Raw genomic sequence first — 21,763 nt, forward strand, 5'->3', positions numbered from 1 at the left:
GAAAGAAAGAAAGAAAGAAGAATAGAGGAAAAGAAAGAAAAAAAGAAAGGTGAGAAAGATGGAAGCAAGGAACAATGCTCCAGTAGTAGAAACTACCATAATGATCTTTTTGAGTTTGAAAATTAATACCAGTGGTTAAATGGTGTTAGGCGAGAAAAATCAGTGTATCAATATAACTCTCCCTGACAACCAAGATGGAAAAAGTCTTGAGTTCCTGTTTTAATGATTGTGGGACACTGATATTATCATCATATAAGAAGGACAACACCTTCTTAAAAGAAACAACTTTTGGTAAACCCCTCAATATCACATAAGTTTGATCTTAAACTAGCATAGTTCTATGCATAATTTAACCCCTGTAACAATTTCCCTCTTCTAGCAATAAGTGTGACTGTTCAAACTTCAGTGAATACTCCAGAAAAACTGGAAACTACAGTGGCAACAGAAAAAGTGACATCATCAATAAGAATATCATCATCAAGCTTAACACTCTCCACAAGCAATGGTAAGTGGCAAGTGCCTGATATAAAATCAACATTTAAAAGAAAGATATTAGGTTATACTCATGAATTATGTTATGAATTGATAACTAAAAGTGTAATTTTTTTATGTTTTCTGAATTTTGAGGCCACTTTCACTTGAGAAAGATGACATGAACATAGATCAGGGTTTTTTGTTTTCTTTTGTTTTGTTTTTTAAGCAATTGGGGTGAAGTAACTTGCTCAAGGTTACACGGACACGTGTTTCTGGGTGGGTGCTAAATGCCTGAGCCCAGACCCTATCCCCAGGTCATCCCAACACTGGGGCCGGTGCTCTTACTCGCTGTGCTACTTGGCCCTCCAGATCAGGCGTTTTAATTATCTGAAATTCTTCACTAAATTTCTTTTTTTTTAAGCAATTGGGGTTAAGTAACTTCCTCAAGGTTACACGGCCAGTTATTTCTGGGTGTGGTGCTAAGTATCTGAGCCCGGATTTGATCCAGGTCATCCCGACACTGGAGCCGGTGCCCTTACTCGCTGAGCCACCTGGCCGCCCCCTTCACTAAATTTCTTGATTGCAGAGTAATCCATTTCTGGATTCAACATGCCTTAAGTCTACCTTTAAAGGATTCTTTTATCTATTGGCAAACAGTGAATGAGAGGGAGGCACAGTGGATAGAGAAATGACTTCAGAGACTGTTTCAAGTCTCAGACCTGACACAGACCCCAAGTTGCCAATTTGCATTGGAAGAGGGAGTTGCTTCATTGGGAGTTTCCTACAACAATGAAGTCTTAGAGTTGAACTATGCCCCACCTTAACCTTAAAAACTGGTATGTCTTGCACCATAGAGAATACTTTGTTTCTTCTCAGGCTCAGCTCAAAGTTATACCTCTTTATGGAAGGCTTTCTTTAATCTTTCCAGATTCTAGGAACTTTCCTCCAAAAAGAATGTTGTGTGTTACATATGCCTATGCGTGCACAGGTCATCTTCTCTAACTAGACTATAAACTCCTTGAAGGCAGGAACTGATTAACAATAGCCTTTTTATAACCAAGTGCCTGGCACTTAGGAGATGTTAATAAAATCTAGTTGACTTGGTGACTGATGCAAAATTTGTCATTGAAAATTCCTTCCATGGTTCTAAAGTCCTACACTACTGCACAATATAATGAACCTGCACCAACGGATGTTGTCCAGGGATATTAGATCATAAAAGCAAAACCAGGTTTATAACTTTTTGGAAGGAATGGCATCAGTAGCTGATGGCTTGCAGCTCTTTCTGATGTAGAGTAATAACAAGCATTGGTAGTAAAAGGAAAACTTCTTAGAAATTAGTACTGTTCGAAAATGGGGTGGGCTGCCTCAGAAGTCAAGTTTACAAGTTGTTGTTTTTGTTTTGTTCATTTGTTTGTTTGTTTGGAGTCTACTATGTGCCAGGCACTTTGCTAAGTCTTTTAAGATCTTGAAATCCTCATCACTAGAAACCTTCTGTCAGCATCTAGATGCTGATTATTACATTACGTTATATCATATATTGTTATATCGTGTTATGTTGTGTTGTTATGTTGTGCTGTGTTGTCTCATGTTATATTGTATGATATGACATGATATGGTGTTACACTATATTATATATTACATAATATATGATTATATCATATTTTTATATTATATTATAATTATACATTATTTTATTATTGAGGTATTCCTAAAGAGATACAGGTTGAGTTAGGTGACCTCTGACGTTACTTACAACCAAGACTCTGCTGGTAAATTTTTATCACCTGGTTCTTCAAGGTGGAAAAATGTATATGCAATATATTTTTAAGTTTGCTCTCCATATTTTCTCCATCATTTAAGTCTAGGCAATCAACAATGATTTATAGCTTTGGGCTATTTCTGAGGTTTAAATGTTCCCAATGAAACTTTAACAATCAGTTCTCCCAAGTTGATTCCAGTTGGATCCAGCAAAGCCATGCTTCCTACTCTAAGTTTTTTTTTCACACTAGTTGTATATTTTCTAATATTGCATTGCAATAGGAGTCTGGAACATGCACAGAAGGTCTCAGATGGTGTTTCTGTCCAAGATGTGAGGGAGCTTGTTTCTGGAAGAGTAATGATGGTGTCTAAGGGAAGTGACTTGGAGAGATGGTAGAGCATATGGAAATGTTCTGAGTGATTTTTGTCTTCTAACCATGTGGTGAATAGGAGGGTTTATCACTGTCACTTTTGCCAGTCTCCTGAAAAAGCATTAAACACTACATTAATTTTCTGTCACACTGGCACAAACTTTAAAAATTAAAATTGTACACTTCTCTCTTTCATTCATTTTGATCTATGACTATCCTGAACACCCCCCATCAAAAAAACACCCAAGTGTGGGATGCCTAGGTGGTGCAGTGAATAGAGCAGAAGCCCTGGAGTCAGGAGGACCTGAGTTAAAATCCAGTCTCAGACACTTTACACTTATTAACTATGTGACCTTGGGCAAGTCACTTAACCCCAATTGCCCCTCAAAAAAAAAACACACAAGTGACAAAAATGGTTAGAGTACTACACCTAGAGTCAGGATAGCCTCAGTTTCTTCATCTATAATAATAGCACCTACCTCCCAGGGTTGTTGGGGGGATAAAATGAGTTGACATCTATAAAGCCCTTTGTAAATATTAAAGCAATATATAAATACAAGCTATTATTATCATTATTTCAGGGTCTGTGAGGAATCTTAGATCACAGATCATATTAAAACATATACAATATCAAGTTTTTCCAAGATTGTGCATGCTGTCTTTCAGTAATCTGCCCCTCTTGCTCTCTGAACCATGAATTTAGGTTCCAGCATATTAGAAAGGTCCTGCTAGATCTGGTTTGGGGTTGGATTCAGGTCTGAGAACTTTTGAGACATTTATCATTTATTTCCAATCAAGATGGAAGCCTGGACAAGAAGTGGTCCACATAGCCCTGACAGACCTACTCCAGTAAATGCTGAAGTTCATACCAGACTGAATGGAAGAAATCCAATAAGAAGTATAATATCACACCCTGAAATTGCACCCAAAAAATGTTCATAAGAATGTCACAGGGGATAAGGAAAGGATCCCCTCCAGCAAAATGAAATTGACTAGAGACAGAACATGTGGAACCAGAAATATTCTGTGTATAGGGAAAGAAAAATCAAAAGATTTTCTTAGGAAAGCTCTAGAGTGGTCAGTAAACACTAGGATATAGATTCTGGAATTCTAAATTCCGTTTCCCTCCACCTTTGAGACTTTTCATGATCTGTACTCCCATGCCCCAAATTTACTGTTTTGTCACCTCCACCTTTTTCCTGGATTCCTTCAAGGTTCAGATTAGGAATCAATTAATAAATAAATAAGCATTTATTAAATGTCTACTATAGTCACTGGGGTAAGCTATGGGGATACAGAAAGAAGTAAAAGGCAGGCACTGCCCTGAAGGAGTTTATAATCTAGTAAGGAAGTGAACATGAAAACAAATATATACAAAGCTACTTATATACAAGATAAATAGGAAATAATTAACAAAGAGAAGGCATTGGTATTAAGAGAGCTTGGGGAAGGTTTCCTATAGAATGTGGGGTTTTAAAGGAAGGCAAGGAGGTCAGTAGTCAGAGTGGAAAAGGGAAATCATTTCAGGAATGTTGGACAGTCAGGAATGCCCAGAGAGCATTAGTAGGCAACTACTAGTGAGCAGCACAGTAACAATGATGATAGAGCTTCATTTTTCCTCACATAACTTCCCTGGTCCAGAAGCTCTGAGGTCCTTAACACTCTGTTCTGGAATGAGATGAGATGAGAGAGAGAGAGAGAGAGAGGGAGAGAGAGAGAGAGAGAGAGAGAGAGAGAGAGAGAGAGAGAGAGAGAGAGAGAGAGAGAGGAGTCCTAAAGATCTAGCATTGTGAACCTCAAAGATTTTGAAGTTGGAGCACAAATATCAGGAAGTAGGAGTCAGTACAAGAATCCAAGGATCCAAGGAGAACACTAAGCAAGACTGAATATACTGCCCACAATTTTTTTGGGGGGGAGGTGAAACTAGTCATGGTAAAATGTCTCATTCTGAAACTAAAGTAGAGGAGATCAATGAATATAAGAAAACATGAACCAGATTCAGAAATTATTTTAGTCTAACTTCATAAAAAAGAACTTTGAGTAGAGACTCAAAGGAAAAAAATCACTTTTCATGAGAACTAAATGAATATCAAGAAGAAATGAAACAACTCATCAATTAAAACAGGAGATTTTTATCCTTAATAAAGTAAGAATAAAAAAAATCTACCAAGCACCTTCTTAATGGAATCCTTTCCAAAAAGTCCCAGAAATATACATAGCCCAATTCAGAGCTCCTAATCAAAGATAAAATGCTGCCAACTTCTACAACAGAGTTCAAGTATAAGGAACTAAAGGGATAATCACACAAAACCTGACAACTGCTACTTAAAACTAGAGGAGATCATGGAATACAATAATCTGAAAGATAAAAGTGTACAGCAAAGAATAATTTACCATGTAAAGCTGAGTAAAATTTCACAGAATGATAAAAGAAAAACCCTTTAATGGAATATGGGTATTTTCTAACACCCCTGATAAAAAGACCAGAGCTGAAGAGGAACACAAGATTCAAAGAAATCTAGAAGTTATTTGAGCAATTGGAAGAGTCAAGAAGCTGTGCTAACATTCTAATAAGAAGAGAAGAAATGAGTTCCTTCAGATCCTAAACATTTTCAAAGGATAATGAGGAAATTAAATAAGAAAAAAAGATATCCTCAGAGTAGATTCGTACTATTCTGAGAGTTTGAAGAGAGAAAAAAGACAGGAAAGTAAAAGGAGAAAATACTAATATATAACAGAAAAAGAATGTTGAGGTACATGAAAAGAAGATTATATAAACATACAGGAAACATGAGAGGAGTGGACATCAGATGAACTTTACTTTTAACTGAAACTTACAAAGGAGGATTAAAAACACAAAAACAATTGGGTGTAGAAATACAACAAACTCAATAGAAATTGAAATGGAGACTCATGGCGTCATAGCAAGTTCTCTTTTGCATTCTTCTGTGGGTATAGAAATGATCTTTTTTTTGGTGGTTTCATTCTGGAATAAGAGAAGGGGGAGGGAAAAAATTTATTAGTCACCTACTATGTGCTAGGCCCTGTGCTAAGTGCTTCACAAATATCTTATTTGATCCTCATATCGACATTAAAAAGAAGATGCTGCCATTATCCCCATTTTATAATTGGGAAAACTGAAGTAAATAGAGATTAAGTGACTTGCACAGCGTCACTCAGCTAGTAAGTGAATGAGGCTGCATTTGAACTCAGGTCTTTTTGATTGTTGAACTATTGCTCTATCCATTGTGCTACCTCACTCACCCTAATTTTCAGTTGAGAAAATTGAAGTAAACAGAGGTGAAGTAACTTACCCAGGGTAGCAAATATCTGAGACTGGATTTGAACTCAGATATTTCTTACTCCAGGACCATTATTCTATCCATTGTGCCACCTCACTGCCAAAAAGCTATTTTAAAAAGAAATACATAACATTTTACATCAACATGTACATACATAGATTTTAAAATAGAAATAAAAGCTATTTCAAAGTTTAGTTCAATTCAATTAACAATTATTAAATAGACAATGTGAATAAGGCACTGTCCTAGTTACTGAAGATGGTTTTTTTTTTAATGGAAAATAATCCCTGCCTTTAAGAAGGTTATGTTCCTCTGGAGAAGAGAGGGAGTGAAGAGGGAGAGTAGATATACCACATATAAATGCAAGATAACTGGAAAAAGGAGTGGTAAAACTGGAGGAAGAAAAAAATAAACTTCTTTTAAGAAGTAGCATCAAAGCAGGACCTTAAAAGAATCTAGGAATACTAAGAGAGAGAGGTGAGGTGACAATGCATTTCAAACTTGGAGGGACAGTGTATGCCAAATGGAATGTAGAATTAGAGGGTCAATAAACATTTAATAAAGAAACTACTATGAGCCAGGCACTATCCCATATTCTACAGACACAAAGATAAAAAAGAAACAGTACCTGCCTTCAAGAAACTTGCGTTCTTTTGAGGAAGACAACACATACATAACTATATACTGAATGTTTAAGACAATTTTTGAGAGGTAGGGACTATCAACTGGGAAAAGCAGAAAAGACTTCATTTAAAAATTTGTTCTTAAACTATGTTTTAAAGTCTAAACGGGATTCTAAAAGGTTGAGATGATGAAGGAGCATTTTCCAAACATAGAATAAAGTTAGTTTATAAGCAAGGAGTCAAGTAATGGAATGTGATAAGTGAGAAACAGTAAGATGGTCAGTTTTGGTAGATTCTAGGTTGTGAGAAGGGAAATTATATATAATTAAACTGGAAATGTAGGTTGAGGGCTTTAAAAACCAATAAGAAATGTTTCTATTTGATCCTAGCTGCAATTGGAGTCATTGGAGCTTGTGGAATGACTTAGCAAGAAATGTGATTTAGAATAATCACTTCAGCGGCTTGTCAGTTTGATATCATGTTGAGATGGATGAAGAAGAGTAATATATGCACAAGTATATGGGGCTCCTTTCTTTGCACTCTCAATGCTGCCAATGACATGGTGAACATTGCCAAAAAATTTAGACAAAGAAGAGCTAGTGGTATCAGCCTCATAATATGACAGAGTACCAGAATGGCCAGGATTCCCTAAAAGTTCAAGTGGAAAAGTACTGTGGCTGGAAGCAACAGGGTTATGGTGACCAAAGGAGGACCATAAAAAATAAATTTAAAGACCCAGACCACAAAGAATATTGTACTGAAGGTTGAATCAGGTGAGCCCATCTACAGATCTAAGAGGATACTGGCCATTAAGAGATGTAAAAATTTAGGTAGCTAGGTTGTTCAGTGGAGAAAACAGTAGCCCTGTAGTCAGGGGGATCTGATTTCAAATTCAACCTCAGACACTTACTAGCTGGGTAACCTGGGCAAAGAGAGAGAGAGAGACAGAGAGGAGAGAGGAAGAGAAAGAGAGAAGAGAGAGGGGGAGAGACAGAGAGAGACAGGCAGACAGAGATAGAGAATTTGATTTGTGTTTCAGACAGATGTGTTTTAATGAATCTTTTAGCTCAGAATCATGTACCATGTACAAAGTCCACATGGTGATTTCTATGGGGCTCTGGTTGCTGGCACTATTTTTAAAACCAGTTACTTAGTGACTGCCCTTGTGTTTAAGAAGACTGGGAGTGAGGATTAGGGATAGAAAATAATAAATGTAAGGATAACTTTTGTATGTATATGGCTTAGTCAAACTGACATTCAGCAAATCTGTAGTGAATTCCTCATCTTCAGAGTTTACCTCACTTCATTATCTTAATGAGGTGGCTGCTTCCCAAAGGTATTTGGGTCAATTAATCCTCTGTGGAGAAGTACTTAATATTGACTTAAATGCCTGCTAGTGGGTGATTAAAGGGGTGGCCCATTAATTGAGAGAGCTGCTGATGGTGTTGATTAGGTGATAAGGGGTGGGAAGATTGACAGTTGATCCAAAAAGATGACATTTAATAGAGAAGATTTGTTTGGAAGTCATTGACCTTACATTACTGCATTGTGTGTAGTAATGTATTATATATTATATCTGTATGTATATATCTTACTATATTTACATAAATATTACTCTATCCTATATAGGAGTTCATTGTGTTGTCATACCTAAACTTGGCTGCAAGCTTTGTAAGGCCAAGGTAATGTCAGCTTAAACTTTATATCTTTTCCAGTACCTTGTACAGTGATTTTTGTAATGGAAAGGAGGGAGGAAGAAAGGAAGGAAGGAAAGAAGGAAGGAAGGAAGGTAGGGACAGCGGATTTGCCACTGGCAATATAAATACATAAATAAAGTCATCCTTGCCTTCCAGAAGCTTATGTTCCAGCAGAGGAGACAACATATACACATATAGGTGTGTACAAAATAATCAGGTACTAAATAAATACAAGGCAATGGAGAAAGTGTCAAGAAAGATCTCTTGAAGGAGGTGGTACTTGAGCTGAGCTGTGATAAAAACTACTCTTTTTTTACTGACTTAAACCTCAATGTCCAAAAGAAGCCCTACATCATGATGAGTGGCAACACATGCTCCCTCCATCTTCTCAATCTGGTTTATATATAACTAAGCATCATCTATAAATGATGTCATTTTCCAGTGCATGCCTGTATATCCCCTACTGCTCTTTCTCAGGCTCTTTTGCTGATTCATCATCAATGCCATCACCACTAAGAGGGTGTGTCTCCAAGTTGGGGGGGTGGGGGCTATTTCCTCTTCTCCCTCCTTACTCTCAGTTATTTCACTGGTTCCCATGGGTTCCATAAGCATCTATATTCAAGTGACTTACACATTTAGATACCTAGCCTTAGTCTCTCTCCTGAATCACTTTCAGTCATCTGAGACTCAACATGTCTAGAACACAATTCATTGTCTTTTCCTCAAAATGACCCATCTTCTGAACTTTCTGTTACTAATGATGGCTACATAATCCTTTTGCTTACACAGGTTAACAACACAGGTGTCACCTTAATTCTTCTCTTATCCTACATAACTAATTGCTCACAGAATCTTCCTCTATCTCCACAACAGCTCTGGTTTTCCCTTCTTTGTCTTCCCAATACTTAATACAGTGCCTGACACATAGCATACATTAATAAATATTTATTGACTGACATCTTTCTTTCCATGAACAAAATTGCCACTCTATTATGGGATCTCATTACCTTTCACCTGAACTATGGGAATGACTTTCTAACTTCATGCCTCTTGCCAGTCCAATCCACACAACCATCAAAGTAACTTTTTTTAAATTTTTTATTTAATCTTATTTTAATTTATGGAATAAAGCAAATATCTCCATAACATAATAGAAAGATGATTACACATAAAACTGCAAATATACCATGTACAACTTGCTATTCCTTTGAAACATATGCTAAATTTATCATGTAAATTACTTTTTTCTTCTTCCCCCCAAGTGACTACCATTAGATACAAATATGTGTGTGTATGTACCGTGTTTCCCCAATAATAAGACCTATCCCAAAAATAAGCCCTATTGAGATTGCTACTGTAGTGAAGGTGATCCCCTGCACTACACGCTACATTACAGTACCCTCTGTATGCACCCCCCCCCCGTGAAACCCACACCGAGCTCCGAGCTGCATCCAATCAGAGCTGCAGCAGTGAGAGCGTCATCCTGTTCTTCCCCAGTGATTTGTTTATTGAATAAAGGTACATTTTTTTGTTCACGTTTACCTGTTTATTAAAATTGCTGTCTATGTTCATTAAAATAAGCCCTCCCCTGAAAATAAGCCCTCTGGTGTTTTTCTGTCCAAAAAAATTAATAAGACAGTGTCTTATTATCGGGGAAACATGGGTATATAGGCATGTATATATATATATGTGTGTATATATAGTATATGTGCATGTATGTATGCATTTAAAACACATTCTATACATATACATAATATTCTACACATTCCTTCTATGGATGCATATAGCATCTTTCTTCATATCTCCTTTGTAGTTAATTTGAGTTTTTATAATAGTCAAAATGACTTAGCTGTTCAAAGTAATTCTTAAAACAAAGTTGTTGTTATCATAGACAACTTAGTCTTCATTCTGCTCGTTTCACGCTTTGTTAGTCCATGAAAGTCTATTCATGTTTTTATAAAATCAATGAGCTCGTCATTTCTTAAGGCACAGTAGTATTCCATCACAGTGATATACCACAATTTGTTCAGTCATTTCCCAATTGACAGACATCCCCATAATTTCCAGTTCTTTGCCACCACAAAGAGAGTTGCTATAAATATTTTAGAATATAGAGGTTCTTTTCATTTTTCCCTAATCATATTTGGAAATAGACCCAGTAGTAGTATGCTGTGTCAAAGGGTATAGGCAGCTTGACAAGTCTTTGAGCATAATTCCAGATTGGTCTCCACAATGGATGGATCAGTTCACAATTCCACCAACAATGAATTAGTGCCCCAATTTTTACACATCCCCTCCAACATTTATCACTGTCCCCTTCAATTGTTTTTAGCCAGTCTGATAGGTGTAAAATGACATTTCAAAGTAGTTTTGTTTTTTGGAGGTTTTTTTTTTTGCATTTTGGAGGGGGGAAGGTAGGGCAATTGGGGTTAAGTGACTTGCCCAAGGTCACATGGCTAGTAAGTGTTAAGTGTCCGAGGCCAGATTTGAACTCAGGTCCTCCTGACTCCAGGGCTGGTACTCTATTCACTGCGCCACCTAGCCACTGCTCAAAGTAGTTTTAATGTGCATTTCTCTAATCAATAATGATTTGAAACATTTTATATGACTTTTCTAAAGCATGGCTCTGTTCATATGAACATTCTATTCAATATACTACAGTGGCTGCCTATTACTGCTAAGATTAAAAACAACTCCTCTGTTGGAAACAAAGTTTTCCAGAATCTGTGCCCTTCCTACCTTTCCATTCTACTTTCTCCCCCTCCATTCCCTGACAATCCATTCACAGCGACCTACTTGAAGTTTGTAACATACCATGTTGTATCTTCCCTCTCTATATCTTTCCTTTGATTATCCCCATGCCAAGCATGTTCTCTCTTTATCTTTGTCCCCTTGGAACCCTCGGTTTAATTCAAGACTCAAGTTCAGATTACTAAGGTAGCCTTTCTTTGTCTTGCTCTCATCCCACCCCCAGCTCCCAACCACTATTGTTTTCCCCTACAAGGTTACTTTGGATTTTATTTGTATGTCTTATATGTAATTACATATGTGCATGTTGTCTCCCCATTCAGAATGTAAAGTTCCTTTGGACAGGGGCTGTTATTTTTTCTTTTTTATCACCAGGAGATCACTGGTAATTAAGTGATATGGTGAATGAGTGATGAACCTGGAGTATGGGAGACTTGAGTTCAAATTTGGTCTCAGACGTTTACTAGCTGTGTGACCCTGGGCAAGTCACCTAACTTCTATCTGCCTTGGTTTCCTCATCACTAAAAAGAGGGATGACAACAGCACTTATTTGCCAAGGTTGTAGTAAGGATAAAATGAGATGATGTTTGTAAAGCTCTTTGGAAATCTGAAGGCATTATAGAAATGCTATCTGTTGGGGCAGCCAGGTGGCACAGTGAGTAAGAGCGCTGGCCGTAGAGTCAGGAGACCCGGAATTGGTTCTGGCCTCAGATAATTAACACCCACCCAAAATAACTGGCCATGTAACCTTGAGCAAGTTACTTAACCCCAATTGCTTTAAAAAAAATAAAGGCTATCTGTTGTTACTATTATTATTTATTATTATTATTATTCAAGGGACAGTGAAGGTTAAATAAGGTCTCTCATCAGTGAATGATATTACTTGGTCTTTTGAATATGCCCATTCATAGCAGAGAAAATGTATCTTCTAAAATCTTTAAACTTATCATTAAAATATTTTTTCTGCTGTTTAATTAGCATAGTATAAGATTTGGAGGCAAGGGACCTTGCTTTGAATCTCAGCTCTGCCATTTCCTGTGTGACACTGGGCAGTCACTTTACCTCTATGGACCTCAGTTTTCTCATCTGTTAAATGAGGGGCTTGGAGAATGTGGCTTCTAAGGTCCCTTATCACTCTAGATCCTTGATCCTGTGACCACCAGACTAGATTCATCTGGCCTGGGGTCAGGAACATCTGAGTTCACATTTTACCTCAGACACTTATGAATTCTTGCAAGTCACTTAACCTCTATTCATCTCAGTTTCCTGTAGAAAGAGGATAATAACAGCATCCACCTTTCAGGATTATTTTGTAAAGCACTTAGCACAGTGTCTGGCATGTAGTAGATGGTGTATGAATGCATATTCCTTTCCCTTCCCTCTTATTTTACACTTGATCCTTGTCTTGACAACAGGGAAAAATTTAAGAGGGTGGAAATCATTTGGACCAAAAAAAAATAAGAAAAGGAAAGGCAATCTCAATCTGAAATACACTCTAGATTTAAGAAAATCTGATTCAATGGATTCAGAGAAATCATAGTTAGAATTCCATGGAGATATTGATCCAGGAAGGATAGGGATCTCTCAGGAATGAGATTTTGAAAACAAAGCAATGTTGTTCCTCTGGTCAATGTGTGTTTGGAGGAAGGAAAGGGATTATAAAAATGGAAACCTGTGGTTTCTCACTGACTTCAAAGACTTGCTAATCAGATTGTCTTGGTTTAAAATCGAAAGGTATACTTTTTCTTATAACTGCCAAAGCTTTTGATCTTTATTTGAGACATAAAACTTATTCATTAGTTTTACATTTTTCTTGCCAATGGCAGAGGCTCCCTCATGAGAGAAGTGTGAAATGTTCAACCTTTGTGGCCCACTGATTTGCTCTGATGTGGCCAAAAACCAGGGTACATGGTCCAACCAAGGGTTTTCTCCATTCTTATCACCTCATTAGCATCTCCACGGGGTTTGGGCAGATTTGCTTTTGGGAACTCCAATACTTAGAGAAAATCAAGACTTCATCCTGCAATACAAAGAAGAAAGTGATATCATTGAAGGCAAAGAGAGGAGGCAAGTATTTCAGAGACAGAGAGACATTGCATATGAAGAAAAAGTATCACATGCTTTTTTATGACCTGAGTGGATAGAGGACTTGACAAGTGGTCCAAAAACTGATCTCATGCCTGCCACTTACTAGCTGTGAAATTTTCAAGAATTAATTTAACTCATCTAAGTCTTAGTTTCCTTATCTGCAAAATGTCTGTCTTAAAGACGTTCATTTAATGTTTTTTTTTATGGAACAGAACAAAACTTTTTATAACATATTGCAATAAAAAGATGATTGCACATGAAATGGCAAATCTACTATGTATAACTTGCTATTCCTTTTAAATATAAAACAAAGTTATACGTAAATTTCTTTTTTCCCTTTTTTTCTTTGCTCCCCCTACCCTACACTAGAAATGGCCACCATTAGACACATGAGTATGTGCATGTGTACATGTGTGTGTATGTAAAATTATCCTATAAATATTATTAATCAGCTCTTTGTCTGGATGTGTATAGCTCCTTCCTTCATATATCCTTTGTAGTTAATTTGTATAATTATAATAATCAAAATAATTTATTTGCTCTAAGTTGTTCTTAAAACAATGTTGTTGTTACTGTGTACAATGTTCTCTTGGTTCTGCTCATTTTACTCTTCATTATTTCATGTAAATCTTTCCATGTATTTTCTAAGATCACTGGACTCAGCATTGCTTGTGCCACAGTAGTATCCCATCGCAATCATATACAATAACTTGTATAGCCATGTCTTAAAGATTTTTAGAAGAATAAAATGAGAAAAAGAGATGAGATTGCCATACAAGTATAAGTTATGTTATCATCATCATCACCACCACCATCATCATCACCACCACCATCATCGTCATCCCTTCCTTTTCATCCTGCTATTTGATGGAGTCTGAATAGAAACAGTAGAGGGACAAGTCACTTTCCTACTATTGTTCTTTTGTAACAATAAAGAAGGAAAGTAAAAAACTAAGCATTTGTTAAGCACCTACTATGTGCCAGACAAAATGTAAGTGGTAAATAATTATAATCTCAATTGATCCTCTGAGTAATCCTGGGAAGTGGTCACTATTATTATCTGAGGCACATAGTTTAACAGACTTACCCAGGGTTACATGTTTGGTAAGTATCTGAATCTGGATTTGAATTCATATCTTCCTTCCTCCATCTGCAATGAGCCACCTAGTTGACCAAGTAGATAGAATAAGAGTTTTTTTTTAATTGAATGAAAGTATTGGAATAAAGATTCATCTTTTATAGATTGAATGAGAGCATCTTTGAACAGCTCTATCAGGAGATAGGATGTTAGCAAAAAAGTTTCCTGTGTTCCAAGATATCATATCTTCATACTTTATTTGTGAAATAATATTATCTAAAGTCAGTCTGATCTTTGCAAATTTAAAGCAATATTGATAAGTCAATGTTGATAATTAATAATTAAAATATTTTTGTTAATTTGAAGTTTGTGAAGTACTTTTTATAAAATTCATCATTTGAAATTCAAAACAATGCTGCTAATACTATAGATATTATTATCAATTTACAGAGGAAATGGAAGATTAGAGAAGTCAACTGAGTTGTCCATGGTCCCACAGCTAGTAAATATCAACTGTGAACTTTGAACCCAGGTCTTCATGATTAGAAGTCTAGCATTTGATCCATTATAAACCAAATTCTCCCATTATCTAATCTTTAAAGCTTCTTCAGAGTAAGAGGGTAAAAATGGCTGCCAGTCTCTTCCCAAAGAAAAATGATTTTATTGGTTAATTTTTATATTCATCTTACTTTTACTTTGGCAACTCAAAGAGCTAGATAAATTTTGAGAATTGTTTCATCCTGAGAAGTATGCACATCATTTTCAGATTTTAGCAAACCAATCTTCTTTTTTTAACCTGTACATAGTAGGCCAACTTTTCTATTTATTGGACCCTTAATAAGTATGATTATAATTGCTGAGAGGTCATTAGAACAGTGGAAAGATTACTGGCCTGGGGTGAGTCAGGCTGGATTTGAATTCTGATTACTGCTTATTTTATTTCAGAAAGTTATTTAAAGCCTGTTTCTTTTTCTGTAAAATTAAGGAGATTAGACCAATCACTAAAGTCCCACCTGTTTCTAAATATATGGTCCTGTGAATTGAACCCCCCCTCCCAGAAAAATGTTTCTTTATGCTCTCGATTTGTATTATTCTCTGCCTCTTTGATAACCTGGTGGTATTTAAACTATTTAGCTCAGAGTCTGCTGTGAAATGCAGTAAAGGTAAGGTTGGAAAATATGCCATTAATATGGATGTGTAAGTGAACCAGCCAATTGCTGAGAAAACCAGGAGTTCTGTGGCCAACCAGAGTTCTTACTCACTAGGGAAAGGCACTAGGAAATAGGAAAAGTCTCTGTAGTTTGAATGCTTAGAGAATACCATTGCAGAATGACTCCCACCCACCCCCAATCTCTACCTACATTTGATTATTTTCTTGACATGTATGATGAAAACTGTGGTTAATAATAATAATGTCATTTATCTCATCAAAATAGGGACACTCGAAGAACAATCAACAATGCCTATGATTTCTACGAAATCCTCATTGAGCTCAGCAGTGGCAAAGACAGGTAGGTGGTGAACTTCATTTATCCAGCATCAATAGAGAATATTTTTCTAGAGAAGTTACTTTTCCAGATAGCTGAAACTCATCCCTTTAAATATCAGATTGGCTTTGGTTTAGCAAACTTGGCTGAAAAAATATACTGGTATTTCACTAACTTCTTAAATAGAATTTAACTTTTTTATATCTACATCAATTTATACTAAACTGCAATGAAGTTAATGCCTATTTAGGTATGTAACTGTATGCAACCCTACAAAAAATGGCCCCAGATGGCTATGCTTTTTGAGCTGTGTCTGATTGCTTATATTTTTCATTCTTCCCCCTTATTGTTAAGATTGTGCTTCTGTCTGGCATTTCATCTATTTTCTCCTTCTTTCCTTCCATTCTTCCCTTTTGCTTTTTCTTCCAACATTCCTTTATTTCACTGCCTTTTCCTTCCTCATTCTATCCTTTCCATCCTTCCTTCCTTTATTCTTTCCTTCTCTCTTTCTTCCTTTTACTTTCTTTCTTTTTTCTTTCTTCCTTCATCTTTCCCTTCCTTCCTTCCTATTTGTCTTCCTTTTTACATTGAGTCTTCCTGTCTTGCCCAAGTTGGAAGTACAGGGACTCCATACATCCAATTCCCTGTGATCATGCGTGGGAGCTTTTACTTGCTCTGTTTCTTGAATGAACTGGTTCATCCCTCCTTTGACTGAACCTAGTGGGAACTTGATTGGCTTGGCCTACAGCAGTTCAGAACTCCCAAGCTTGAGAGGTCCACCAACCTCAGCCTACCTGGTAGCAAGGATTTAAAACATTTGCTGTAACACTCAGCCTAATTTGATTTTTCTTCCTTACTGTTCAGGGCTAAGAAATTGATGTGTATCATAAGTATGTATTAGGCATGAGTAAATAAGACTTGACAGAACAACTCTCATACAAATGTACATAATGTTCAGCACCTGCACTCTGTGACCCATTTCTTTAGATCACACAGAGACCTTCCTACCAGTTCCTTGGTTTTCATTCAATCAAAAGACATTTGTTAACCACTTTCTGTGTGCCAGACACTTATATGAAGAGTACCTGAGCCCAAAGAGCAAGCATTCTACTGGAGAGAACAGCATGTACATGTATTGGTGTATATAAGATATATACAAGGTAAATATAAGACTAGCATTTGGAGGAAATTTTTTTGGAGCGAGGAAGACAAGGCAATTGGGGTTAAGTGACTTGCCCAAGGTCACATAGCAAGCAAGTGTCAAGTGTCTGAGGCCGGATTTGAACTCAGGTCCTCCTGACTCCAGGAATAGTACTCTATTCACTGCATCACCTCACTGACCCTGGAGGGAATTTTTTCTACTTTGTCTAAAAAACGCATGCTTTGTCCTGCCTTTGCTTCCCATAGAAAAGTAAAAATCCTCCAGATAGGTGGTTAGGTAGGTTGATGATAGATAGATAGATAGATAGATAGATAGATAGATAGATAGATAGATAGATAGATAGATAGATAGATAGATAATAGATAGACAGATGGACAGACAGACTGACGGACGGACAGACAGATAGATGGATGAAGGATGGGTGGATGGATTGGTAGATAGGCAGAGGCTTTATACAAATACAATAAAAATGGTAGTCTCTGTCCTCAAAGAGTTTACAATCTAGTAGAGGAAAACAATGCACAATAGGGAGCTGGAAGTGAGAGGATGTTGGAAGAACTGGAGTGTCAGAAATGGAGCTAGGAGAAAAATGAACCATGGAAAGAGAATTTACTATATGGATTAAGCATTCCTGTGTGCCAGGCACTCTACTACACCTTCTTTCTTAGTTGCCTTCAGTTAGTCTCTCTATAGACTTCAATAGCACTATCTGTTACTCAATAAAGACCCTGGCTCCCCTCCTTACTTCAGCCTGGAAAACTTGCTAATTTTTCCTTATTCCATCAACTAATGAAAAAGGTATCTCACTTTAGTCCTAAAGAAATCTATTTTTCATCTTTGCTTCCCACTTAAACAGCATATATAGTCCATCTATACCTTTCAACTATCATTTCCCAGATACCTGCTTCCATCATTCTTTCCTTTCTCTAAGCCCTTTTGAAGGCTCCTATGTAGGACCTAGATTCCATGTCAGAGGGTGGCATTTACAGAGATGTCCCTCATTTCAAATACCTGCTAGTACTACAGACTGGATCTCATACTTCCAAGAGGTGTTACTTCAGCATTGAGCTCATTCTGTACCCTGGTACAATCACAGAGCATTAACAAAGTGGCCATTTGCTGCCAATCGTGTAAAAAATATGTTATTTTGAGTCATTTTCTTCTCTTAGTCCTACATCAAAAAAGGGTTTTTGTCCTTTACTTTCTCTGCATATAAAATAATATTTTCCTTAAGCATACAAATATATAACAAGACCTAAGAAACATGATTTCTTATTTTTCCCTTCTTTCACTGCCAAATTTCTTATCCCCATTTTGCTTGACACCCACTTTCTCCTTAACCATTTGCATTCTATCTTCTTGCTTAACACTCTAGATATTCAGCATAAATGTGTGTTGAATGATTAAATGAATATCTCTTGAAGATGTCTTACTTGACTCACTTTCTATATATTTTCCATATATTTTCTATTTTCTTATCTGTGCAGAAGCTCCTTGAGGGGTAGGGACCATCTTGCTTTTATACTGGTACGACCAGAGACTAGCACAGTGCCTTGGAATATAGATGAAACTTTAAAAACTGCTTGCTGTGTTATTGAAGGACACAAAGCACTTCCTATGATTTCCTAATCATTATCAGCCTTGGTGATAGATGTGTACAGTCCATTTCATTAAGAGGTATACCCAGGGAATTTTATTTATTATTATCCTTAAGGTATATATTTGTTGAATAAATCATAAAGAACTCAGTCATTATTTTTATTCATCAAACAAAAAGGAAACTAATGCTTATTTTGAAATTAAAAATTAAACTTTACTTGTAAAATAACAAAAAATTCATAAAATACCTTTTTTGCATTCTCTTTGACTTCTCAGAATTATTTGATCCTGCTAACCCACCCCTCTTTTATTGGAAATAAACTCCTATGCAACAAAGTTTTTGCTTTTGCTTTCCTAATTCTCCAGGGGACCATTTCTTCCTCCTGCCCCTAAACAGAGGCATCTATTATTCATCTCAAGCTTCAGCCCTTACTCCTTTCTTTATTCTCTCCTTTGGAGACCTCAACCCACTCTGATAACTTCAAAAGTCACAACCATATAGATTACTTTCTTTTATTTACTTATTTTTGGAGGCAATTGGGATTAAGTGACTTGCCCAGGATCACACAGCTAAAGAATGTCTGAGTCCATATTTTGATTCAGGTCCTTCTGACTCCAGGGCCAGTATTCTATCCATTCTGCCACCCAGCTGTCCCCATACAGATTACTTTCAAATGAACATTTTTTTTCTGGGCCCCAGTTACACATTTCCAATACCTTCTGGGAACTTCTAGTTGATTATGCCATTGACACCTCAAACTCAACAAATCTAAATTTGAGATCATCTTCTCTTCCATTCTTGAAAAAATAGCAACCTCTCCTCCTGACTTTCTCTTGTCAATAGGAACCCCATTCTCCAAAGTATCAACACTTGAAATTTTAGAATCACTTCCACTCACCCCCAGTTCCTATAAGATGACTTGTTCACAATTTAGGGATATTTGAGTTCTTGAAATGTCATGTGCACATACCTCTAGAGTTGGTTCAATGGAAAGGGAAATGGATTTGGAATAAAAGGCCTTGAGTTCTAATACCAGCTTTACTACTTATTATTACCTGTATGACCTTAAGCAAGTCTCATAACTTTTATAAGTTTCCATTTCCTCAGCTGTCAAATTAGTAGAATTGAACTCGGTGTCCTCTAAGGACCCTAGAGCTATAAATATAATCCAGACTTACAGTACCAGGGGCTTTGGTAAAATCTGGCTGACCAGATGCCTGATTTTTTCCTTGCTTTTGTTGTCAAGTTGGTAGAAATGAGCAGATGAACCAGCATTGCCAGTAATAAAATGCACTGGGTCATTGATTAGCTAGCACTGAAATGCCAGATTGAATAACTTTCAGATTTTCAGCTTTTGATCTAGAATGACTATTAATATTAACATTAATAAGAACAAACCTCTAGCAATGTTATTAACAGATGCTTCCTGTCTTTGCAGAAAAAGAAACCCCCCGAAGTGAGAGCCCAAGTAATGTTTCCAGCACCACAAACCCACCAGGTTCTGATCAATTTCGGAGTACTATGTCTACCACACAAAGCATCCAGAAGAGCAGTGAGTAATGGGGATGTGTGTTGATGCTTTGAACCATAAGGATGACTAGGTATATAGACTTTTCTGCACGTATCTTGAAGCCTTAATGTTAGCATAAGCAAAGGGATCATAGATTGAATAGCCACTATGCCCCAGGGATGAACCACAATTCTGAAATCTTTAGAAAGACTAGGAAAAGAGAAAACTTTCAGAAGCATAGAAGAACAGGTACTCCAGACCAACTATTGTCCATAGAGTCCAGAGCCCATGTCATCCTATGAGTAAATAAAAAGGAATGAAGTTCAATAGTAACATTCATAAAGAGCAGGTCTGAGTATGTCACTGCTTTGCTCAAGAAGTTTCAATGGCTCCCAATTACCTTTAGGGTAAACTCCACTGTTCCCAGAATTTAAAACCTTCACAATCTGCATCCAGTGTATGTTTTTTTAGGTTGACTATATCTTACTCCTCATAATATACTCTAAGCTTTATACAAACTGGCCTATTGGTCATTCCCTGCATATAACATCCCATCACCCATCTCCATACCTTTGCCCAAGCAATCTACCCTATAACTGAAATTTTCCCCTGGGTTCTCCTTCTTGAAATCATTAGTTCCCTTCAAGACTCAGTTGAAAGGTAAGCTCTTTGAAGAGACTTTTCTTGATTACCCAGTTTGTAAGTCTTCCTCACTCTGCCCTGCAAATCACTATGTATTGAGATCTAATCTGGCTAGCTAGCTAGTCATCTATCTATCTAATCACCTATCTATCCACCTATTTAATCATCTATCTATCTATCTATCTATCTATCTATCTATCTATCTATCTATCATCTATCTATTGTTATTGATGTATCTATCTACCTACTTATTCCTATCTCTCTATCTCAATATTTAGTATATATGTTGATATACTGTATGTGCATATTTATGAACATATATAAACATGCATGTATATATGCAGCATATACATATACATGTGAATGATTTTTTTGTGAATTGTTTTATGAGCTTGTTATCTTCCCCTAGGAGAACTTAAGTTCTTTAAGAGAAGGGATTGCCTTCTTTTTTTCTCTGCCTCCTCAGAGTCTAATGTGAAGAAGGCACTTAACATACTTTGGTTGATTGATTCTTTACCCCCTTTGACCTCAGATTCATCTAATGATTTTTGCTAGATGAATCCTTCATGGGGAAATGTGAAGAGTGAGGATATCTAAGCCATCACATATGGAACATTAGCAAATCTGGGATCTGGATCAGGAGGCTTTTAACTATATTCTATGTCTGTCTTCAAAGCACCTCTATCCACCTAAACTTCAACTTGCCCCCAGACAATTTTACTGACATCTTTAGAGTACATGTATAGATAGATGGAATAGAGAGAATTCCCCTCTCAAATAAGGGCTGAACCATCTTGGAGATAGGATGAGTCTACAATTTTCAACTTCAGACTATCCATCAATAATAGGTAACTTCTAATAAGTTCTAGCTCATTATCCCAGGATTCAAATAAGGAATGGTTATTTGTGCTCTATATCTAACTGCATTGGCTTTGTAGTGGTCATAAGGTAAAAAGATCTGTAGGAATTCCAGGCAGCATGAGGAAATAGATGACTGAATTGAAAGAATCCAGTTTAACTCTGTCTAACTTCCAGAAGCAATTGGGCAGTTAGTCAAAGGCACAACACACTTGTGCTTTTCTAAATTGAGCAGAAAGCTTCTGGGTCCTGTCATGCCCAGAAACTGTGCTTCACATTACAAGAATTTGACCAGCCTTCCTGGCAGGGACTCTTATTCATTCATTTTTTAAATACCTATTTTAAAATTAGGAAAACTGAGT

General features: G+C 36.7%; 1 protein-coding gene across 5 annotated transcripts in view; it reads left to right on the plus strand.

Moving 5' to 3' along the window:
* The window catches only part of EMCN (endomucin), a 179,638-nt gene that overhangs the window by 79,174 nt on the left and 78,701 nt on the right, over nt 1–21,763 (plus strand). For all 5 annotated transcript variants that reach the window (XM_069093984.1, XM_069093981.1, XM_069093989.1 and 2 more), the window contains exons 3-5: nt 380–505; nt 15,579–15,653; nt 19,830–19,943. In XM_069093984.1, the coding sequence (XP_068950085.1) occupies nt 380–505; nt 15,579–15,653; nt 19,830–19,943 (315 nt within the window). The remainder of the gene's footprint in view (nt 1–379; nt 506–15,578; nt 15,654–19,829; nt 19,944–21,763) is intronic.

This window comes from Petaurus breviceps, unplaced genomic scaffold, assembly GCF_028583685.1.
Source record: "Petaurus breviceps papuanus isolate PSGF00001 unplaced genomic scaffold, PetGlider_PUasm1.0 126, whole genome shotgun sequence".
In the NCBI taxonomy this organism is placed as follows: Eukaryota; Metazoa; Chordata; class Mammalia; order Diprotodontia; family Petauridae; genus Petaurus; species Petaurus breviceps.